Source organism: Lichenostomus cassidix, chromosome 1 (genome assembly GCF_008360975.1).
Source record: "Lichenostomus cassidix isolate B80296 chromosome 1, HeHo_3.0, whole genome shotgun sequence".
NCBI classification, from domain to species: Eukaryota; Metazoa; Chordata; class Aves; order Passeriformes; family Meliphagidae; genus Lichenostomus; species Lichenostomus cassidix.
The window spans coordinates 30,406,030-30,431,474 of NC_139479.1; the positions used below are offsets into that span (position 1 = coordinate 30,406,030).

The following is a 25,445-nucleotide window of genomic DNA, read 5'->3' on the forward strand; positions in this document are numbered from 1 at the left end:
CACCCACAAAGTTCGGGGAGGGTAGAGCGTATAAATGGAGAAATAAAAAAACAATTAACTAAATTAATGCTTGAAACAAAAATGAGCTGGGTAAAGTGCTTACCGCTAGCTTTATTAAACATCAGGACACAGCCTCGCTCAGATGTAGGAGCGTCTCCATTTGAAATGTTGTATGGAATGCCCTTTGATGCAGAAATCCCTGCAGATCATCCTAAAATCTCTGATGCTCATTTACAAGCTTATATTAATCAGTTGTTTAAACGGAGAGAAAAACTACGACAAAAGAGCTTGGTAGTTCAAAGACCTCCCCTCTGGATACCGATACACAAACTTCAAGTGAGAGACGAGGTACTAATAAAATCATAGAAAGAATCCACACTAACCCCTCAATGGGAGGGACCTTATGTTGTCTTACTCACCACAGAGTCTGCCATACGAACTGCTGAGAAAGGGTGGACTCACGCCAGCCATGTGAAGAAGTTCACCCGAGACCCGACGTGGCAGATCATCCCATCGCAACGGCCTGAGGACTTAAAGCTAAAGCTTAAGAAGCAATAAGCTTCCTATAACTCACATGAATCTTGTCAACATTCATTTAAAGAAGCCTGCTTACAGTTATAGATCTGGATATGCTCTTAGCCTATATGCACAAGATTATGTGGTTAAATGTTATGATACTAATTGTAATTGTTATCCTTTTGTGTGCTTTGTTTGCAAGGTATGTAATGAAAAGTGATGGATCCATTGCAGAAAAGAGAGACCCCCATCAGGGGTTTGTCTCCCTTGCTATAAAGCAGAAAGAGCTGAGACAATGCAAATGTTATAATTGGCACCTATCATGGGCAGATTGGAAAAGGGGTCTAAAGAATGGTGAGAGACCTTCGCCCATGGCATTCACCCCGACTTGTACTGTTATCACTCCGATAAACCCAGACCCATGGTGGCCGAGCTTGTTAAGAGCGAATGCAGAGTCAAACTTGCGCACTTACCCTGCTCGAAAGGAGCAGTCAAACACACAAACTGGATTAGTTACCAGAACCGCTGGAAGCAGCGGCACAGGTGCTTCACAGAGGTGTATCCTTGCTGCTGAGAAGATAGATACCCCTGTGGCTGAAAGCAACCCAGTCGACAAGCGAAGCAGAAGTGAGAAACCAAATGTGAGAATGCAACCTGGAAATAAGACTCTGAACTTCCTTTTCACGAAATGGAGTAAACCGGGGTGTTTGCCAATCAAATTGGAGAATAATCTGACATTGTTTAAAATATCAAAGGCAGTGAGATCCTCCACTCAAGCCTTGCAAATATATTATGTGTTACTGATAATAGCCTGTTCCATGCCATGTAGCAATGCAGCCTTGACACTCTCACACCACCCACACCAACCATTTAAGTGGACACTAGGCAGGTTAGACAAATCTACTGTAATACAAACCCACATTATGGTAGAAGCCCCAGTTTTCACCGTCACCTCGTGTGACATGGTTGATTACTCACCCTGTGAAAACCCAGAAACACGAGCAAAAAGATGGGTGGGACCAAGAGCCTTTTACATGTGCCCTAATCCAAATCCAGCAGACACTAAGAGGGGCCAGATTTGGTGCGTCAAACAAAATTCGTACTGTGCATGGTACAGATGTAAAACTATAAACTCAGTTTATTCTCCAAGAGCCGGAAAAGATCAATTTATCACAGTCTGGTGGAGACCATACGGGTGCAAACCACCTAGATATAACAAGGGACCTTCTGCCTATGATCCATATGCCAAGAGTGGTTTAGAAGAACAGAAGGGAGTTCCTTGTCAATTTGCAGATATACATGTAGAACAACCCGATGATCCAGGGTGGATAATTGGAAAAAATGGGAGTTTAGACTTTGGATTCCAAGCAATAATCCCATTAACGAACCGGGAAATGGTCTCAGTCACGATCCGAAAGGCCTCTTTTACATAAAAAAAGAAATAGTCCTTCCAGACCCACAACCTATAAGTCCAAACACAGCAATCAATCCACGGAATATGCTACCAGAAACTAACATCACAGATTCAGATAATCTATGGAAATTAGTAAAAAATAGCTACTATGCTTTAAATGCTACTAATCCTAACTTAACAGAACATTGCTGGCTTTGTTATAGCTCTAAACCACCCTTTTATGAAGCTATTGCTATTGATGGAAGAGAGACTAAAACCAATGACAGCAATCCTACCCAGTGTAAATGGAGAAGTGATTTAAATATAAGAACTAGAATCACCTTAGCACAAGTAACTAGAACTGGCACCTGCATCGGTCGAGTGCCACAAGAAAAACAAAGCCTGTGCAGTAAAATTGTAGAAAATCCTAACAATCAACAACCAGCTAAATGGTTGTTACCCGCAAAAAAATGCACATTGAGTTTGTGCCAGTGTTGGAGTCACCCCATGCATACCCTCGAATGCTTTTAAAACCACGGATCATTGCATTCAAGTCATGATTATTCCCCGACTTACTTACCACTCTAATAAATATGTGCTGGATCATCACATGATACCAGAACACCCTATAACAAAAAGAGAGCCGATCACAGCTATAACCATTGCCACTTTATTAACATTGGGAGCTACTGGAGCTAGCACTGGTATAGCTTCCCTCGTACAACAAGGAAAAGAGTTTTCCACACTAAGAACAGCAGTTGATGAGGACCTTGTAAAAATCGAAAGTTCTATTACTGCGTTAGAAAGTTCTCTAAGATCTCTGTCTGAAGTTGTATTACAACACGGAAGGGGTTTAGAGGTTTTGTTCGCACATGAGGGTGGATTGTGTGTAGCTCTAAATGAAAAATGCTGTGTGTATGCTGACCATACTAGAGTAGCCCGAGATGCAATGGCAGAGCTACGAAAAGGACTAGAAAAGCGTAAACGAGAAAGAGAGGCCACACAAGCATGGTATGAAAATTGGTTCCAATCTTTTCCCTAGTTAACAACCTTACTATCCACTATTGCTAGACCCCTAATTATGTTAATCCTAGCCCTAACGTTTGGACCTTGCATTTTTAATCGTTTAATTACACTTGTTAAAAACCGTTTAGAAGCAGCACATCTATTGCCTATTACAATACAGTATAAGGACATTCCAGTTAATGAAGATTCGGCTCTCGAAGATGAAGATGACTTATAAACAAGTTGGTCATCACTGTCAGAGCCTAGATTATCATCCAGACAAATTCGTGAACTAAATGAACATGAGAGAGGGGGGATTGTAATAAATTACAATCAGTTTAGTTCACGAACTGTTTGAAAAAGGTGATAAGTCTTAAAATTGCCTTTCCTTTTATTTTTCTTTTTTCTTTCTTTCTTTTTTTTGCTGTTATAAAAACGAATCTTGTTAGGAACCCTGCCCAACCCCCATGAGGCAAATACAAAGGAATTTGGCTCAGGGGCCATAAAAAACCTCCCCCTGTGCAGCCCCTATGAGGCAGATACAAAAGGAATGTGGTTCAGGGGTCCATAAAAACCTCCCCCTGTGCAACCCCCACGGAGAGACCATCCCAGGAGGCCCAGTAACCATCACCCAACGCAGAGCACACCAGCCTAAGACGTCTCAACAGCCAATCAAGGATTCATGAAGAGACGCCAATCAAGACATACGGGGGGAGTGGGGTACTAAAGGGTTATAAAATTCAGTCCTCTGCGGGCCCGAGGCGCGGTGCATAGAAATATGCTTGAATCTCTGCCCGTCCAGCGCTGACTTGACTGATATCCGCTTGCTTTTAATTAATAAATTTTTTTAATTAGATCTACGTCTCTGATTGGATAATGAGGCTAAATTGATAACAGGGACCATAGCGGGACAGCTGGTCCAACCTCCTGCTCAAGCAGGGTCATCCCAGAGCTCATGGCACAGGACTGTGTCCAGATGGTTCTTGACTACCTCCAGTGAGGAGACTCCACACCTTCTCTGGGCAATCTGTTCCAGTGCTCAGTTACCCTCACAGTGAACAAGGTCTTCCTCATGTTCGGGTAGAGCTTCCTGTGCATCAGTTTCTGGCTATTGCCTCTTGCCCTGTTCCTTGGTACCACCAAGAGGAGCCTGACTCCATCCTCCCAACCCCTTCCCTTCAGGTACTTATGGGCATTGCCAGCAATACTTACAGGGTCATGGCAACACGAGCCCGGTGCACAGTGCATAAAATTGATGATTTCTATTGCAAGACAGATGTGCAGTTCCTCACAGCAGGACATTCTGGATGCTAGAAGCTTTTATGAGTTCACAAGGAGACTGAAGGAGTTAACACAAAAGCAGAGGCTTGTGAAATACACGGAAACTCTCCATGGTGCTCATGAAGATACAGAAACTAAATGCTGATGGCATAATTCTTTAGCAAGCTGGAAGTGATCAAAGACTAAATGTATTGCTGGCAGCAGATTGTCTTCAGATTTGAATTTAAGCCATTCTTAAAGTCTACCAGACCTTAGCTATAACTCTTCAAAAGCTATTGTCTGTGCTGGAGCTTACTCTGTGGGACAATGTTCAGTGCTAGCTGAAGTTTTTCATCCACAGTAGTATCCCTGTGGGCAAATATGTGCTGGGTTTCTCTTCTTCATGGATGTGTATCTCTAAAAGGTGCATTGCATGCTTTTGTCTTCCATTCTGCCTTAAAAGAGCTGGCTGTAGTAGGGCAAGTAAAAAGTAAGAAACCATCCCCACATGGGTGGGGGATTAGTGACAGAAACAGACTCCAAAAGGAACTTGATGTGATGTGTGCTGCAGCACCTGGAATGTTGACACACAAAAAAACCCCACCACCAAACAAACAAATAAAAACCAACCAACCAACCAACCAACAACAACAACAAAAAACCCCCAAACCAAACAACCCAGTTGGGAATCATTTAAAGTGATTTGAAATGGGCATAACTTTGACTGGTGATAATTTTTCACTGGGATGAGCTTTTCTGTAATGCACAAGGTAAAAAGCATGTGCACTTTGTCCATGAAAATATGCTGAAAATCAACTTTGAAGGCAGTTGACAAAATGCAAAAGTGAACCCGTGTACTCTAGCACTGGTCAGAGGTATGGAAATGCACCTTGTGAGACATCTGATGTTACTAAAACCCAAAGAAAATCTGGGGCCATTTGTTCCCACTTTGGCACTTGACTCTTGAACATTTGCAATGCATCATTTTGCCACAGGGTGTCCCTGAAAACCTACTCTGAACTGTTGCACTCTGTGTTTTTCTAGTTGAAAACTGTTTTCATAGTTAAAACCATAATTCCCAAAAAATGTAAAGTGTGCAGAATACTAAGCGGACACATAAAAATGCCATGGGTCTGTTTCTGATAAGCTGAAGGATAAAATACATATGCAAAAATAAATGCCTTCCTATTGTTGAAGACAAATCCAGCAAGATAATTAGAAATATTCTGGCAATAAGCAAAAAGTATGAATTAGTAAATGCACACCATGATTTATTTATCTCTTCTGGATTGGACGTTTAAAATGTTTTATGTCCCACCTACTATTGTATAAATCACATATCTGTAAAATACAGCAATTACTATTTTTACTTTTGAAAACAATCCCATGTATGAAATTAATTTCTTCTTTGATCAACAAAGCATCGTTTGGTAAACAAAAAGCAATGCAACTGCTCTGCACAACATAAACCAGCATTAAGATATACATGATAACTCACCATATGTCCCTTAGAGGATATCTTAGACATAAGAGAACAAAACCAATTAAAAATTTATAATTTCACTCCTAAAATGAATTTTAATAAAGAATAATTTTGTTAAAGTTGTGAAAACATGAAATGCTCTTTTCACATCTCTTTTGGAGATAAACATGATAATGCCAAGTCTCCTCTTCCACCATGCTAAAATCTGAAAGTGAGATTTACAAGAAATTCAGGATAGGGAGAGGGAAAAGAAAACTACTTGTTTCTCTTGCTCTGTCTCTGGAAGTTAAAATCTTCCAATTTCTTTTCTGGCTTTAGTTGGGGATCATATTTCAGATGTGTTACTCACTCCTAATATCTGAAAAGGTGAGCTGTATCCATGAGTGCTTAATAGTGGCTGCTTGCCAAAAAACCTCATCATTCACCCTGTGCTGTCTCTGGAATGTGAAACCTGTGCTAGTGGCTAGCAGGAAGAGAGGATGTTTTGTCTGGTTTCTCAGCTTGACTTTGGGACTACCTAAAGCAGCCTCTTTCAAAAGCTGTCTATATCCTTGCCATGAGCAGGCAATAGGAGACACAGGATTCACATGGCCTCTTTTCCCTTTCTTCAAAGGCACCAGTTCTCTTGTCCCTGTCGGTGCTACTCCAAGAAGATATGTGCAGCCAGAGGTACTGTAAATAAGAACTCCTATAAGAAAACTTAAGAAGTTATTCCTCTTAAATGATTTTGTTGGTGGAATAAAGAAAAGCATAATTAGCCTCATAATACTCTTGATATTTTAATTTCACAGTGTTTGTAAACCAGTAGTATGTTAGTCCTGGCATTAAAAATCAAGAATGAGTTCAGATTGAGTTTTTATCATATGTGTGAAGATAATGTTTGACACTGTCAAAAAGCAAGGGTAGTGCTAAGGGTAATATTTATTCTGGATGATACAACTGGCACATAGTCTTACAAATAGATATGTAAATTAGATGGGTTTTGGATAGAAGATATGGTTTAATTAAAGGAAGCTATTTTCACAAGATTAACTCAGTCTTATCTAACACTCGTTATGTTCTTGTCAGGCCAGAGAGATTGTGTTGCAATTGCTGGTGTTTTCATCTGTAAAAGTGTCTCTTTGGATATTAGTTTCTGGAAGAGATGAACCTAATTAGAGTAGAGGTGCTCAACTGAGCTCCCTGAGTTCACTGTCAGTCCCAGCTGATCAGCTGTGGCAGTTTCAGAATATTCATCTCTCTCCTGGGGCTGGATTGACAAGACTTGGCTGCTTGGCTTTGTCTCTGAAATCTTCTGACCTGTAAGCATTGCTCATGCTGCCCTTTTCCCTGCCTTTTACTGAGGGTTTTGCATTAATCAGGCAAGGCCTATGCTCCATTGTGGGCCAGGGAGGTTTGAGTTAAAGGTGCTTTAGAAGAATTCTTTAAGTGAATTTCACTCAAAACAACAATGGGCAGTGGTATTGCACATGTCTGATTGTGCCAATTTATGATGCTGACCCACCCCCTGTTTCCATCCCCAAATAACTATGAAGAATTTAACTATTATTTGAGGAAGTCATCTTTTTATCTGCCAAGGTGTGGAGAGAGTGTTGTGTCACTTGAGGAACAGCTTGGCTTAACTCCCTCCACCCAACATGCTAAAAAGGTGTAGCAGCAACTGGTCACTCAGTGTTCATTTGTACTTAAAATCAAGAAGAAATATAAGCACCTTTCCCTGACTTTGGTAGTGTTAATTGAGAAACTGTGCTCTACATCATAAACCTGATACTGAAAGTTGAATTTTCATAGATAAGAGTAATTTTAAAACCTGCCAAAGTGAAACCAAGTAGAGAAATAATTAAAATTTCTATTAAGGCAGTGGTCATAAATATTTATATCAGAATTAATGGGAAAAGGAGTTTACTGATAATTTTGTATAAGATTTTACAATGCATCTTTTAAAAATTATTTTTAGGATTATTTCTAACCTCTCATTTTGTTTTGCCTCTATAATTTCAGTCATATACACCTGTAGGGACAACAGATACTATGATGATTTGGAAAGCAAGAGTAAAGGAAATAAAAGTGCAGAGACTGCATGCTTGCTCCAAAGTTATTTAGGTAAGCTGTTCTGCTGGTACTGAGCCAGAAGTCAGTATGTCCATCATAGCTGCTTGGCTTCTGTCCCACAGAACTCCTGGCTCAAGGAAATCATAGGGTCATAGAAGAGTTTGAGTTGGAAGGGACCTTAAAGACCATCTAGTTCCAACCCCCCAGCATGGACAGGGACACCTTCCACTAGGCCAGGTTGCTCAGAGCTCCATCGAGCTGATATTAAACACTTCCATGGATGGAACATCCACAGCCTATTTGGGCTACCTGTTCCAGGGCCTCACCATCCTCACAGTCAAGAGTTTATTCCTAATATCTAATCTAAACCTTTCCTCCTTCAGCTTAAGGTCATTCCCCCTTGTCCTGTCACTGCATGCCCTTGTGAAAAGTCCTTCTCCTGCCTTCTTGCAAGCACCCTTTTGGTACTGGAAGGTCTTCCCCAACCTGTTTCTTCTCCAGGTTTGAACAACTCCAAATTTCTCAGCCTGTCTTCATAGGAGAGGTGCTCCAGCCCTCTGATCAGTTTAGTTGCCCATGTTTAACTACTGAAGCTATAACTACCAGGAAGAAAAACTAAGCGATTGTGAACAGAAGGATGCATAAGATGGGAATGGGCCAATAATAGAAGTTTTCAAACTGGATATAATAAGAATGCATTTCAAGTTTTGTTTCTATACTTTAACCTTAAATAACCATATTCTTTAAGGAAGTGATTTCTAATCCAGAAGTCTTGAAAATATTGAGAGAACGTGAATAACTTGAGTCAACACTGAAAATACATAAGCATCATGTGGCAGAAATTCAGGGTAACTTCAAAGTTTCAATAGCTGAGAGAGACAAAATTGCCAATCTTTATGAACAGGTAGTTTTATTTATATTTGTATGATTAATTGAAATAGCAAGATGATACGTAAAAAAAACTTCTCTTATTGGTTTTGAATAAAAAAAGAATGCCAAGTATTTGTTTAAAAATAGAAAAAAAAGTAATGGAAATTCTGTGATTTGAATCTGTTGGTTCAATACAAGCTTGTAAGTTCTGTCTTGAGTTAAAAATGCGTTCCTGAATCAAAGAATGTGTGCACAAATGATTACTTCATCTTCGATATTACAGAGTTCCAGTGATCCTCTAAGTCACCAACCACAGGCCACAGTGATATATTGATTATCTATTCCATGTTTCTGTCATGCTGCTGTTTTTTAAAAATAGGCACAGGAGGAGATTTCCTGATTTTGTCAGGAAGTTATGAAATGCCCCAGGACTCCTAAAAGCAGTGTGACAGCTCAGGTTGTATTAAGACATGTGGAGATAGAAAGGGATACAGCACTGTCAGATTTCCAAAGGATGCCTACAGAATGTGATAGCCTCAGGGAGCAGTTACAGGTCTGATTGTGTTCCATCCCACCTCAGCCCCACCCCACAGGTTATTTAAACATGAAAACTACTTAGCAGTGTAATTAAAGTTGCTAAGGATTTCCATTCTGATCTTGAGAATTAATTGCTTTACTAGTCTGTGTTGAGTTGAGACTTGTTCGAGATGTGATTTTGTTGTTGCTGTTATTTGATACAAATTTCCCAAGAAACTGCCTTTAATGAAAAGGCTCATTTGGAACAGAGAATTGAAGAGCTGGAAACTATTATGCATAATTTAAGGGAAAATAATTACTTATGGAATTGTAAATACAATACAGGCGACGTTCATGGTTAATCCTGCAGGAAATGACGGGCTGAGAGCAGTGCATGTTATTTACCAAGATTATTTCCGCTCTACGCTGCTCTAGTAAAAAGCCACCTGGAGGACTGCTTCCAGCTCCAGGGTCTCCAATGTAATAAGGACATGGACCTGTTGGAGTAAGTCCAGAGGAGGCCATGAGGATGATCAGAGGGCTGGAGCACACCTCTTCTATGAATATGGGCTGAGAGAGTTGGGATTGTTCAGCCTGGAGAAGGGAAGACTTTGGGGAGATGTTTTAGCACCTTCCAGTACATAAAGGGGACCAAGAGAGCTGGGGAGGGACTTTTCACAAGAACGTGTGTTGTTAGGACAAGGAGAAATGGCTTTAAACTGAAACAGGACAGGTTTAGGTCAGATACAAATTAGAAATTCTTGACTGTGAGGGTAGTGAGGCACTGGAACAGGTTGCCCAGAGAAGTTGTGGATGCCCCATCCCTGGAGCTGTTCAAGACCAGTCTGGATGGAGCACTGAGCAACCTGGTATAAGGGAAAGTGTTTCTGTCCATTGCAGGGGGTATGGAACTAGATGGTCTTTAAGATCCCTTCCAACTAAAACCATTTTATGATTCTACGATTTTAAGACTCTTACCAAGCTTTTGGCACTGTTACCCACAATGTTCTTATATCCAGGTTAAGATAGGCTTATTCCACCTGGAGTAGAAGTGGCCTAAGAGTGACATAAGTCCTACCTGCCAGTACTCATCAAGAATCATAAACAGGCTTTTTACAGCAGTGCTGTGTGGAAAAATGAGCAACAATGGGCATCTTCTGAAACCACAAGGTTTCAGGCTGAATATGAGGAAATACTTGCTTCTCATGAGGGCACTTGAGCTGTCTCCAGCCTTGGAGATTTTCAAGACTGGACTGGACAAAGCCCTGAGGAGCCTGACCTCAGAGCTGGCCCTGCTTTGAGAGGGACTTTAGAGACGTGGAGTCCATTCAAATGTGAATTATCTTATGACTGTGTATTTCTAAGACCTGATGCTTCAAAACTAAATGTAATTGCACTGTTCTGGCAAGTTGTATTTAATATGGTTTAATTTAGTTGTGTGTGCAAGTGTTTGCTAACATGTGGCACTAAAACAGAAAATGAAAACATTAATAAAATTAATATAAATCTTAAATTTACTTACAGTCGTGGTAGAACCTGATTTTTAAATAAATTAACATTGATTTCTATAGTATATCTTTCTTCTAGATCTTTATGTTATAAATTCTGGTTCATCTTCTCTTTCCCCCTCAGCCTTCTAAAATCCTACCAAGCTTATAAATATAATACCACAGTTTATAATATTAAACTGAGTGCATCTGATATGAAGAATACACTGTAGGCTGAAATAGCTCTGAGTAGTAAATTAACTTTAATCACACGCCTACATATGATGTGTAGTGAGTATTGGGAGCCTTGTTTTAGGTACATTATCTTATTTCTTCAGTTCTTTTGGTACCCTTTGAAGGCAATACATCAACATGAAATTTATGGCACTAGGATTGAGAAAGCTATTGTATATCAGAGGCTTACTGACTTGCTCTTTAGAGGTCTGATCTTTGATTATAGTAACTCAGAAATTAGTACTGAAAGATTCAGTAAATGAGGAGAGGGATAAGGTGAGAAAGTTTGTACTTTAAGAGAGGCATTTAAAATAATTTAGAAAGGACAGTCCTTCCAATGTTAAGTATAAGCATTTTAATAAAAAGATAGAGGTTTCTTTGAACCAAAGATTTCAAATCAGCTTTGCTGGAGTCTGTGCAAGAAGCTTTGGATATGTTCTTTGTTCTAGCTACAGACCTGAAGGCTTCATGGTGGTAACTCAGTTACACAGTGCTTTATTCAAGTGTTTTACAGTGATTTCTCTACCCACTTTTTGGCATAGGTGTGTGACTTAGTAGAGGGCTAAAGCCTTTATTGGTCATGTTGTGTCCCAAACTGTGAGTTCTCCCTTCATACACTCATAATAATGTTTTCTTTCATGTTATTTTGCACTGAAAACTTTTAATGCTGATCAATGACAAACATTTTTGCCCTTGGGCATAATTACCAACTGAAAATTCACATGAATAAATGAAAATATTCTCAGTGATCTGAAAGATAGGAAATTGATTTACCTTCAAAAGAAACGAAAATCACATTTCAGCTTTTTGACAACTATCTTCAGTAAACTGAGTCAGGCCTTGAGTAAATGATATGCTTGGACATTTCTTCTTCAGCAAACGATTTGTGCTAAAAACAGAGTAAAAATCGAAATAATATAAATTCTATGTATAAATCAGCTCTTTTTTTTCTCAGCTGTTAATGTTTGATTATATTTATAGTGCCATAGTGAACAGTTAGAACAGATGTCCAAAGTGGCACTAATGAAAGACACCATTGATTTTCTGGAAACTGGGATGAAAAGATTGACAAGAAAAGTACTGGATTCTGAAACTGAGCTGAGTCGACAGGAAGCTGAATATGTTTCTCTTAGGTAAATAAAAGTATGTAATTGCATTAATTTGACTAGTAACATCAGCCTATGTTCACTGGTTTTAGCTCAATGGGAAAGGAATTTATGAAAGCTGCTCATGAGCCATCCTTCTTTTTGAAATGAAATTGCTTTCCTCATTGCTTGTTTATATGTAAATGTTCTTGTCTTGTTGATGTGATGATCTGCTGGAAACCATCTTCAGTGTAAAAATAAAATTCATTTAACTTAGGAGCTTTCTGTTAGAAACTACAGGGATTGATGGGTTTTGATAAATTGCATATGAATAATTTTCTTTTCATTTTAATTTTTTTTTAAAAATAAAAACAGGCACACATGAGTAAACTAGTGAGTGTCATGTCGTTAGTTTTAAAGATCCGTTTCTTAGCCTTGGTGCCTTTTAATGAGAGGAACTAAAATGAGGCTTTGCATAGGGCTTATGGTCTGCTGCTCAACTGGAGTTCCTAACCATGTTGAGAAGCACAGTAGGACTAGACTCGATCAAAGCCTTTAGGGAATAAAACATAGGTCAGTGAGTGCTGCTTTATAATAAATTGTCATATTTATGAATACTGTTGAGTTGTTGGAAACTAGATGCTGCTATTGAAAGCTCTTTTTCTGTCCACCCCCAAACAAGGCTGATAATTCTTTTCAGTTTCGTGAACAGTGTGAGAATCATTAGTATTACTACATTTTAACAGACAACTTGGTTATAACTTGGAACAGGTCAGGCATCCCAATGGGTGACTTTTATTTTAATTATTTTTGTGACCTTTTTACAACCTCCTGTTGCAAAGAATGCTTCTTACTTTTCTACAATCCTTAACAGAAATATTCAGAATTTAATATACTGAGATTGAAGTTAACATTAATAAAATATGCCAAATAGTCTAAAATAATCAGAAGAATCTCAGTTTTCCCCATCTTTTGCAATTTTAGTGACCTTTCCAAAAGAAAAAAATCAATATATCAGTGTCTGAATTTTCCTGTTTAATGCTTCTGCTTTTCCACTTCATTGAATGAAAAGACAGAAATGAGTCTTTCAGAGACCCAGTGAAGACTTGTTAAGAAATAATCTTGAAATGCAACTTAGGCAAGAGTAAATTACGTTTTTAGATGAAAAAAACTGGAGAGTGACAGATCCAATTTTTATAATAAAATTCAATAGACTAATTTTTATATTCTGCATGCTTCTTTTTTTTGTTATGGGTTGAAATAAAAGGCATTTAATGCAAATAAATATACTTTTGAAAGTTTTAACAAGTGCAAAACTCTGGTTTTCTTTCATTATTGAAAGGTTTTTGCATTTTAAAATTATGTGACAGAGCTCTGGCAAGTGTAAGTTTCAGTGACAACACATGCTGTCAGTGTGTGCTGCTAGCAGTGTGCAGTGTCTGAGCACATTGGTTATATTTGTGATCCTCTAAGGCAGTGGTAGCACCTCTCAGAGCCATAAAATAATGATGATGGAACTTGTAAAATTGTGTCTGTTTTAGAGAAGAGATGGCTGTCTCTCACCTCTCTTGTGTCTCCAGTAAAAGACATTTTCTAATCCTATGCTTCTCTTAATATATGTGTCCAAAGACAAGGGAGTAAAATAATATACTTTGTGCTAGAGTTATTTTTTTATCGATTAAAAACTACCAGACTAGTAGTTTATTGATTGTAGAAGAACTGTGTTAACTTACCTAATAGGAAGAAGACATTATTTAGGTTTGTGACTTTGAGCCAAATGCTATATTTAGAAACAAAGAATTCAAAAATTAATTTAAATTATTATATTATGCAAAGAGGTAACATTTGTTCCTTTATTTGCCAAATTAAAAAAAAAAGAACATTAATCTCTAAGCAGTACATAATGAAACTTGGGAAAATCACAGTCCATTTTGTATTAAATAGCTATTTTATTCAGCTAGCTGAATAGAAATAAATATAATATTTTTCAGTTTTTTCACATTTATACTCAGGAGTGGTGAGAGATTTATTTTAATTTTGCATTTCTTTTCAAGGAGAAAATAATTTCAGATTTCAAGATCTTGATTTCAGAGTTGTAGCATTCCACAAAGTAGGGATGAAAATTCAAGATAATTGTAAAATTTTGATTAATTTATAGCTTTAAATAAAAAATGGAATGATAGCATGTGCTAATGCATTACACCTTTGTTTCATGACTTGAAAAATACTGGAAAACCTTTAATTTATATTTGGTTGGGCAGTATTGTCATACCTGAATAATTTTTTATTTGCTGCTTAGAAAATCTGCTGAAGAAGTCTCCCTCCATGAGAAGGGTATCACCAGTTTGCATCAACAGCCGCAAGAAACTGGCAAAGAACTCACACAGACCAACAAGAACAGAGAATCATTAGCTCAGGAGAACAAAAAGACCATCTTTCTACTATTAAGCAAGAAATTCAGGTATATTTGTAGAGAGACCCCTTGACTAGAAAGAAAAAGGGGTGTGTTTTTCAAATAGCACAGAGAATTGGTGGGTCCTCATCTGAAGTAAATCCAAGACTAGTTTTTAAGTTTAGGTTTCAAACTCAGATTTTCCCCTTACTGTTCAGCTCACTTGTGTAAAGAGGACTAGCTATTCTTTTGCAATGGTTTGGATATTTGTCTTGAGAAACAGCTAATAAGTGGTTTTTTTCCCTGATCTTAAAATAAAAAGGAGGCAGCTATATCACTTATATGGAAAAGTACTATAAAGGAAGCAGCAAGTATTTCTTATAGTGTGCTCTGACTGGCCTAGAGAACTTAAAAGTTTATTACTTTGATTTTATAATAATTTAATGCAGTACACAATTTAATGAGGTTCTAAACTTTATTATTAAAAGGATTGTATTTCTGTTTCTTCAAGAGCAGCTTTTGGATAAAAGATACTTGAAATAGTGGGTCATAATACAACCTTACATTATCTACTGTATTTTTTATGTCTGTGCAGTTCCTAGTGAAAGTAGTTAAAATATTTCAAGTGTCATCTCATGCACACACAATATTCCTGCACTGGTATGTTTTCCAAGCCCCTAGAAATTTAGCTTAATACCTGTAGGAGTTCATCAATGTAGTGTTCTGGGTTTTCTTCTTTTCTTCAGCTTCTTGCCTTCATTTAGGTTTTCTGGTACTTAATCTGTGCACTTACTCTACTGCTCACTTGACTTTGTCTTCCTCTAGAAGTGCTACTCAGTTTTAAAGAGGCAAATGAACTGCTCCTGATGTTAGGTATATAAAAGTTTTAAATCATTAAGGTTCCCTTTTAAGTGAAGAACAGTGCTCCAGGAGATTCATCCCGTCCCAGTTTTTAAAGTGATTAATTTTACCTCTCTCACTTCATTATAGAGGCAGTATAGCTAATGACCTTAGATCAGGCGCTTAATTTTTAGGTGAGATCAAAATTTAGGTGATACCACTTGTATTCTAAATAACTTTTCTCCCAAACATACTAATTGTTTCTCTTAGGTGCCCTCCTAGAAAGGGTGAGGTTGGCAGTGGCTTTGACTGCCAAAGGTTCACCAGGGAATCACTATTCTTCACCTTCTCTTGGAATCACGGTTAATAATGATGGTATCTGCTGGTACAAAACGCAGCTTCCTGTTGCTCCCAGCTACTTTGGAAAACTTCACAGATTTCTTTGCAATACCTGGATGCTTGCAGAAGCAGTTGGAAATGAAAAACCTTCATCTCACAACATGAAGTACTTTTTAATAGGATTGCCTCTAGAATATGTATTGATTCCTCTAGGCTCTTCAATTAATTGAGGTGATACTCCAAGTATTTAAAGTATTATCATTTCTTCACTTGGGTTTACTGGAAAAGTTCACAGATTTCCAGAACACCTGTCTCAGCAACTCATAGCCTTTTTGCAACAGGAATAGGTTTCTCTATAGAGTCTTCCTCACAGCACCACCCCCACCACACACCTTCCCCCAGTTCTTGCAGTTGAGTTCTCCTAGTAATTTTGCACAGAAGTTCCTGAACTGTGCAGCTCAAGACAGTATTTCTGCTCGTTTTTTCCTTTTTCTGTTCTCTTTCTCAAGCAGTAGTTCTCGGAAATCCTGTATCTGTTCTAATACTTGTTGCTTTATTTCTCCTGATTGGGAGATAACCACTTAATTAATTAGGAAATAAGCAATTAATTAATAATTAAATTACTTAATTTTATCTGTCTTCTGCTTTTTAAAATATAGGCTTTTAAAAAACTCTGATGTAAAAAAAGATGGAACCGACTGAGCTCTGCTTGTTAAATGGGATAGGCTGTTTCATTATGACAATCTAGCTGCTAAATAAACCATCTGTATTGGTCTTCTTCCTTTACATTCCTTTATGGACATTTGTCTTCTTTCTAAGAAGATTTAGCATTATTTATAAGTAAAAAAAAGTACTTTTCACAAATTCACAAACCTAGCCATTCTAAACAGATGTCTTGCTCATTCAAATGTAGTCATCTTGAACAAAACTCTGGTTCTTAAGAAGTCTCTCGATGTTTTGGTTAAATGGCAAAATTTTCAGTGGAAAGAGAATATCCAATACCATATCTGTAGATCTTTAGATATCCCTATTTTGTGCAGCTTATTAGAAATTATTAAATAAACAAGATTTATGTATTAGGAGAGAGAACTCCATGCTCTTGGAGAATTACCACAAAGCCCATGAACAAGGAGAAAGCTGGGAAGCAAAATGCCATCAAGCAGAAGCAGGCTTTTCCTCTGTTAGACTGGCATTGATCAGTGCAGAGTCTGAGAGCCACAGTTGGAAAGGGAAAAGAGTCACTTGAAACACAGATGGAGTAAGTGAGTTGAAATTGTTCTTTCCATAGTTCACCCTTGAAATGGTCTGGTAGTATTTTAAAATTATGTGTAATGCCACTTCTTCTGTTTTAGGGAGATTTTCCACAAAGAATGGTATGGATTTTGACTTCATATAATAATATGATTAGCATTGCATTAGTCACACTTGGGAAAAAAATCTTTAAAAAATTATAGCAAATTTCAAAGAAAACAAAAAAAATTAAATGCTCTCATGTTTGGAATTACTGAAGGCATTAAGTCACACACAGCTCCACAGCATACCTGAAACCTATTGAGCACTTGGTCACCTGTCATGTTCCTGTCTCTGCTCTTCTTGCTTTGAGCTTCTCAGCCTTCTTTCCACTGCTTTCGATGACCCAAAGAGCCTCTTCCAACTTGAAAACCTGAACAACTTGAAGAGAAATTTGCAGCTTGTTTTTGGAAATATAGACACGGTTTGGGGCTTTTACAGTTTTTGTTGCAGATCATTTCTGCTTCCTGAATATCACATGAGCTGCTGAGGGCTACTCAAGAACATTAGATATTCCAGAGGAACCAAACTGCTGCTGTTCAGAAAGTAGATGAGAACATAGCAATAACAAAACAGCAGAGGAGGATGGTGTGGCAGATTTTGACATTCTTTCAAGATGTAACAAAACTGGTACATGGTTCTAGTTTGTCCAACAAGCCTGAAACTGGCAGACATTTCATCCTTCTAATTCCTTCCCAAACGCCTGCTATTGAGTATGAGTATAGGAATAAAAAGGCCTCTTCATGAACAGGATGTCAACATATGGGGTCAGAATTCCAAATGTCATATTCTGGTTCATACAGTTACATGCAAGGTGCATATCTAAAACACAGAAGTTTGTATTCAAAAATCTTAATGTGCTCAGCAGTGCTTTGTGTTCCTTGTGCTTTTTTTTAGGTGAGACAGAGCTAGAATTAATGTGATGCTCTCCCATACCATAATCTCTTTGGATGTCATTTCTCATAAATCCTTTGAGCAAATTGCAGTGCCTTACCTCTCACTTTGCACTGTTAACCTCCCACACTCATTGTGCCACCCACTGAAAATTAAGGAGTTGAAAGTGACTGACCAGGAATATAAGTATCACTGGGCACAGTACAGGCATTTTTCAAAAAGGAAAAACCTAGGTTATGTTAATTTTAAATGTACCAAATTCTTAATGCTTTAAGTCAGACCTGCTGCTGCTGGCTTGTGACTCCTCTTTAATGTGACTCTTTCATCTCTTAGTCATGCCTGAATTTATAGGTGACAGCAGTATAAATATGACTGACAGAATCTCAGCATTCACAGATCATCTACATACAAAACCAAATTTTATTGTTAAAATAAGAGGATCTCATTTGAAAATAAAATGCGGTCCATGGCAGACTTTTCAACGTTATTAACTCTGCAGAAGGAGTAGAGTTTTAGGACTACAGTTTAAAATGTCAGTAGCTAATTTTGCTGTCAGAAGCAAGAACTCTTCTAGTTTTTATATACAGGAGTTATTTAAAGAAATAACTTTAAAGTTTATTGTAGAATAAATTACTGCAGCTTCTTAAAATTTGCCACAATTACATAGAGATATTTTGTAGGATTTTGGAAGCAGTTTTAATTCTTTTTTTTATTGGAGTTTGATACTACTTTACTGTAGCATTTAACCACAGAAGCAGCATAGAACTCTCCTACCTCTAACAATTCTCTTGGGAAAATGGGTGGAGAGCCTCAAAACATACATTGAGAGAGAGTCTCTGTACTTGCAAATGTCACATCTGCACAAGAACTTTGCATTAAGCTAGATATAATCAAGAACGATTAAATTAGCATTTAATTTCCACAGCAGAGAAAGTAGTAAGGGTATGTGAAATATATTAGAAAAATAAGTTTATGTTAATATTATACTTAAGGGATCCAAATATACTTTAGGATCATGAATGATATTTTTTTCAATTTTTAAAATGTTTAATTTGGCATTTCTCAAGGGCTTACTCCTCAAAGACCTTCAAAGGTCTTTGAAAAGGGCACGACTTCACTGCTTTTCAGGGCTTTACTATGAATATTCAAAAGCCAGGGCTGAAAATTACTGTTGTTTTCAAGAAAGATATCTTGGATTTACATCTAGTCACTAGGTAAGCAGAATCGCTGTAGTTGTTTATTAGCAATGTAGTTGTTTATTAGCAATTGACAGAGACTTCAAAATGATTGACAGTATTAGGAAGTATCGATATCAATGCTCTTTTCTTTATTTCCCTTAAAAATCAGTTTTTGATTACCTCGATTTTTACAAAAACTACAAAATTAATGTGTGATACATAAAGTTTTTAGAATTCAGTTTGGATAAACTTTGAAAAGTTGTTCATACACACTCAAATTATTCAGGTACTTTCAGTATGATTCTATCACTGACCTGTCCATCCTCTGCTGCAACTGAGATAATTTCTTGTTCTTTACAGGCTTCCAGCAGTCTCTTTAAACCTTTATGCCTTTTGCATGCACCATGGGCAAAGTTGCTGTTTGACAGTTGGTTATGCATTCCAGCCAAATGTGTATGATGTCTTTTGTATACTTGTGAAATCCTCTATGATTCTCTTGATAGGGAAGAGTTCCAGCATATGACATTTATCTGAAACTTTTATGAGAATAAGCCTCCCTGGATCCTTCTGTGAAGGGGATTGCTGGGACTGTGGAGAACAGCAACAGTTTTGGCAAAGAAAAATACAGAAATGCAGTTGGAGAGTTGGAGGAAAGTCAGAAGCTGGGAAATTTTCACTAATTTTTTTTTTTTTAATATCTTTCAACCAGTAGTCTTTCATCAGCTGTGTATAACCTTCAGATAAGGCTCTTGCTTTACACAGTATTCCAGTGCAGAATCTGCATTACTAGATTGCAGCATATTTATATTCAGAAGTGGAAACTGAACCAGATTCTGAATAATATTGTTCCTTCAATATATCTAATACTGTTTATTTTCCTATTTCTAATGCTGTCTACAGTTTTCAGTATTCTTTTGTTCTGAAATACAAATGTAGAATATCAAAGTTGTTTCTCTGCAAGGGAACTAGATTTTTGAGTGACAGTCCATAGAAAATGGGATCTTTCAGAATGGAGAAACATTTCAGTTTAGTTTGGTAAAAGAAAAAAAAAAATCAACTTTTGCTTTGATAAACTTAAAATGCTTTTTTCTTTCTTCTCTCCTTTCCCCCCTCTGTTGGCCTACAATCTGCATTCTTCCAGTATCTTCCTCCTTTGAACACACATATGGTTATCTTCTGAAATTTCTGAAGAATCTGCTGGAGAGGTGGAGTGTTTGTTAAGATGTCTCAGTTCATAGATTTCCCATGACCTTTGCCTGAGCATTATTGTGCTTAATGTAAACTAGGCTTGAGTAAAATACAGATAAAAGTGTTGCAGCACCCCAACCAGACTCAGTTAGACAGACTAAAATGCATACATGAAGAGATGAAGGGAAAATAGCATCTAGTTTACTTATGCTGAGATTAAAATAAGCAGTTTTCTTTGTCTCTGTAGCTGACCTACTACTGATTTTCCTGTTTCTCAGTCTCAGAATTTTTTTTTAATGTGTGTTGTAGCTATGTCTCAGGTATGTCAATTGTCCCCTTTGCAGTGGACTATACTAGGTTTTATGGGTGCTCTTTTTTAGGTTCCTCCAAGGTATATGGATACATAATATCTTTAGATTTTATTCATTTTTCCTTTTCCCCCAGTTTATTCTTGATGTTCCTGTAAGTAAAATAGGTGTAATCTCACTCTGCTGGTGAAGCTGATACTGGTTTTTTGTACCAGGTGTTATTTCCTGCATGCAAACAGTTAACCAATAGTTTCTTGCCTCAACAAAATGTGAAACATTTTTCCTCTTCTTTGATGATTCTATCTACAGAATCCATTGATCCATATATTTCATAGTATTTCATCATTTGTATCAAGTACATTTATATTAATATATATAAATTGGATGAGTTTATAAATCTGACAAAGGATTTTGACTGGGAAAATATAACACTAATCATCCATCTTGGAGTGAAAGCAAATTTTGTCATTGATCCTAGACTTCCTTTTTTATTTTTATCCTTTTTTTTTTTAAGGTTACCCCAATAGAATGCCAATAAGCTCAATGGACTTACATCTGAAACTTTAAAATCTTTGTTTATCTGCAGAGCAAGTATGAGTCATACTATTCTGAATCAGAGCTGCTGAGAAAACAACTGGGAAGTGAAAGAACATCTATGAAAAACCTGAAATCTTTGCTTGTGTCCAGTTGTGAGAATGAATTTTGGTCACAGAGAGCAAAACAAGAAAAAGACTCTGAAATTCAGTTTCTTAACGAGCAGCTTGCTTTAGTAGAAAATAATCTGCCAGTAAATGACCAGGAGAGCATTTCAGTTTTTCTCATTCCTTCCAAGTGTATTTAAATAGAGTATTTAAATTCCAAGTGTATTTAAATCTATCTGCATTTTCAAATGGCCAATGGAGCTTGACTACCTTAATAGCAGAAGATACCAAAAACCTGCTTTTGATTCCTCAGTTATACCCTAATAGACTTTTCTGCACAGTATTGTATTTTGCTCCAAAAAAATGTTCGTAATCTCAATTGCATGGTATAGCTGCCCTTTTAATTTTGGATAATTGTATTTGGCTACATGCTTGGAGGATTGCAGTTGCTATCTAATTAATGTGTATGGACTTCACAGGGCTGTGCAGAATCAAGTTTTTAGTCACCTCAGAAAAAGAGCAGCTCAGCTAGAGTCAGAACTGGATATCACCAAAAGACAGCTGGGGACTGAGTGCTTTGAAAGGCAAGTACATGTTTTTGTATTGTGCTTCCTGCAGCTAATTGGGGTGAAATGCAGTATAGTACTAAGACTTAGACTAATTAGTCAGATAAGCAACATATTTTGGGTTTACACTGCTGTACATCTCCCGTGTGTTCAGACACTATTCATGCCAGTAAATTTAGTCTGTTCAGCTGTTATACATGCTGTCTAAATTAGTTGTGTAAGTTCCCTGTATAGCAAACTGAATGAGACAGTCAGATAAACTACTACCCTCTGGAACAGCCTGGTTTAGGATGAGCTGGGTCACTTTCCTGAAGATATTCATCTCTCTTCACTCATTTATACTGATGCCTGTCTTGATCGGGTGACTAGTTTTTTATACAAGTGCTTTATGGTCTACTAGTTCTCTGGAATGATTTTAGATTGTATCTACCCCCATTCCCCAGGTACTGCTTGAAGTGCTATGGATGGTTCCCAAATGGCAGGATGATGAAATTTTTTAAAATTTATTTTGCAAGAATATAGTTTAACAACATGTAGGAGACATAGGAACTGTTTCATGTGATTTGGCCACAGCCCCAGAAAATGGTCCTTGTCGTGCTTCATAAATTAGTTTATGCTGGCACATTCACTTCCTAATTTCAGGCATCATTTCGTTCTGCACCAAGGCGGTAAGTCACCATGGCTAGTCCAGTCAGCGTTATAACAAGGATATCATATACTCTCTCCTTTAAACTAACAACAAAACCAAACCAATCCCTACTCACATCTGTTGCTTCCATTATGTACTACGATGATACTGACTTTATTGTTAAAATTTTTCTTATATGGCCAATTTTCTGGTTCTCCCTTGCCAGTCCCAGAAAAATAGATTGGCTCTAAGAAGCTGGCTTGGAGCTTTAATTTCTTTCCAGGAAGCAGAGATGCCCTCTCCAGACACCTCATCCTTACTTATGAGAGAACAGAATATCAACAATTTACTAGTTAAATGAGACACCTCATTCTCAGACCTGTGCTATAATCACATCACTCTGCTTCTTTTAGCTCTGTCTTTTACACATCCAAAATAATACCCAAAACTGTAATATTTTATCCTCAATACATCCATGAAATAGAGAAATTTTTTTTTCCAAAGATAAGAAAACTCTAAAAGACACCAAGACTATGTAAATAAACTAAGTTCCAAACACTGTGTGGGAAATAAAAATAAAAGCACAAACTCTGATATTTCTTGTCGAAATATCAACTGAATTCCATGGAATTACATTCATGCAAGAAAAGTTACAAGAAGATTCAGGATCCCAATTGTTTGATGATACTTCTTTTATTTTGTTTTATTGAATTGTATCAAACTATATAGTCAACAGCAGCTACTTGTACTGGGATGCTGTAGTCAAAAATTCTTAAAACAGTAATGCTGTATCCTTAAAACAGAAATAATGCTACAGAAAATATCAACTTGTCACTGTTTTGTACAAAGTACAATGTAGATGTAAATATTTTCATCTTTCTTATATAAAAGCTCTTAACTATACAGTCTTTTTTCTAGTTTTCAGAATAGTTTTTATGCTATATATGTCCACCTTTTTACAAGAAACATAAACTTTCCTATGTCTTTAAGTACTTGTAAGCCTGAGGAGGAGCAAGACCAGCTTTCTTGTTAACAATTAGTGGAATGGAGCTTCCACAATATGGAACTGCTCCCTACCATTTCAGTCTCAGCTTAGTTTCCTATTTGGTAGCTGCATGCTTGTTGCATGGTGCTTTTTTGATAGATTGATGGCAGCATGCATTAAAAAAATTTTGCCAGTTGAGGGGGTAAAAGTCTCAGTTCATTACTTGCTTTTGAGATGATAATGTACTTCCAAGTTTAATTTGTTAACTGAGATTATTACCTTTGGCACTTGATTAATCTATGCTATCAAAGGCTCTTCTAAGTATTAAAAATAGGTCCTAATAATAAGATACAAGTTTCCTCGGGTCAGTGAGCTGGTTCTGGTGCCCTTAGGAAGAAAGCACAGCTGTGCAAGACATGATTTTGTAGCTACTGCCAATCCTTGATAGCAAGTACAGGGAATATTCATTCCTCTGACAGAACAGTGTCTACTCCTCCATAATCTGAGTACAGTGTAGGTCTTAAGTTTGTTGAAAGAAGCACTGTGTCATTTGGAACAGTTTCATTTACTTTTAATTACCATAACACTTTCTTCTGTTTTTGATACTTACAAAGAAAAGAGGAAACAATCCATGTAGTCACCACACTGATACTAACAATTATGGTGCTTTTTCTATTTGCATTACTCCCTTTTCAGGATGATAAAATTCCATTCTAAGTAGTAAACTTCTGGCTAAGTAACAAATGAAGACTGATCTTCTACAACCTAGATTAGCAATTAAATTCCTATCTTGTGTGATGTTTCTTTTTTGTTCTGGTTTTGTAGGGGATCTTTGCTTGATTGTTTTGGTTTGATTTGGGTTTTTTCTCCTGGTTGGCCTTATGTGACTTTTGCACATTCCTAGGGTACAATGAGTTTAAGGACTAAAAATGAAGTGAGCCAGGTTTGCTTAAAATTTTCAGACTGTTTTAAGCTAAGTTTTTCTCAATCAAATCAATGTAGCTTTTGCATGGAAATGAACTCAATTTTTCTTCCACTTGATTGTTTTCCATTTTTGAGAATTCAAGATATATAATTAATATATAATAACTATTATAATTAATAACTTTTTTCCTCATCCAAGTCTTTGTTATACTTTTATTTTTGCTAGGTGGGAAGAACTAGGATTGTTTCAGACTTATGGAATCCAAGAATCCTAGAATGGTTTGGTCTGGAAGGGATGTTGAAGTCCATCTAGTTCAAACCTTCCAGTAGACCAGTTGCTTAATGCCCTTGAACACTACTTAGTTACTTGTTTATGCTAAATGGTTTGTTTTCATTAAAAAAGGTGCAATAATAACTGAAACATTGGCAGTTTGTGGTACATTTTAAAAGCTTAAATGGAAAGAATTTATCAGGTTTGTGTAGTGTAGTGATACAGTAATGAATAAAACAGCCTGTTGGAAAAGGCTCTCCTAAAATGGAGCAGAGATCTGAATCTGAATTGTCTGCTTTATGTAAGTGATTTACATTTGATTTGCCTATTTGCTTTAATGTCCACAATATTAAAGTTCTTGATAAATATTATGTCAAGAACTTAGAGTGTCTATCAAGAAGAAGATGGAATAGTAGAAATGTCTGAAATATCTATGAATGATGATTCCCCTCTCAGTTAACTCTACAAAGATTCAGAAGTCATTGAGACCAGATGGAAATAAAAAAATGATGTAAAATATTGTCTGAGAGTAAAAGCAAGAATATTATTGCAAATATTTGGGTGTAATAATCAGCAGAATCTCAGAATAAAGACTTTTAAAGTAGGTATTTGGGGAATTGATGAAATATGATCTAAGTGTAAGTTCCTGTTAAGTAGTAAACTACTAGACAGAGAACTCCAGTAGGAGAAATCTCATTTTTCAACTGCTTTAAGACAAGTTACCAGGGATTGAAAAACATACTGTAGAATCAATTACTAGAAACTGGAGAGGCTTATTCCACAGCTAATGTGTGACTCTGCAGTATGCATGAAGTATAATGAGATAGTAGTGTTGGAATCACTATTAATGCCCTTCCTTCTCTGCAGGGTTCTGGTGCTATTTCAGCAGTCTGTGATGGGAGATGAGGCAGACAGGCACCTTTTCATTCTATGGAGGATGTGATATCAGAAGTAAATTGGACAGGAACTTTTTCTTATTATTCCATCTTTCTCTGTGTCTGTTGTTCCAGACTCCTTGCTCCAGTACAGTGAAAATGATGTGTCCTGCAGTTTGTATTGCAGACCTGGTGGGAAAGACCTTTTCTGTCCGAGTTTCTTAA

General features: G+C 37.1%; 1 protein-coding gene across 1 annotated transcript; it reads left to right on the top strand.

Annotated features, from left to right (window-relative positions):
• The first annotated feature begins 887 nt into the window (after nucleotides 1-887).
• Nucleotides 888-25,445, top strand: TSGA10 (testis specific 10). Its single transcript, XM_085049427.1, is given in 16 exon segments — nucleotides 888-1,157; nucleotides 8,458-8,613; nucleotides 8,959-9,127; nucleotides 9,315-9,410; nucleotides 11,811-11,949; nucleotides 12,958-13,018; nucleotides 13,020-13,079; nucleotides 13,956-14,011; nucleotides 14,201-14,322; nucleotides 14,325-14,362; nucleotides 14,889-14,953; nucleotides 16,553-16,692; nucleotides 20,332-20,342; nucleotides 20,917-21,113; nucleotides 21,451-21,559; nucleotides 25,356-25,445. Coding segments are annotated over 16 exon segments (1,779 nt in total).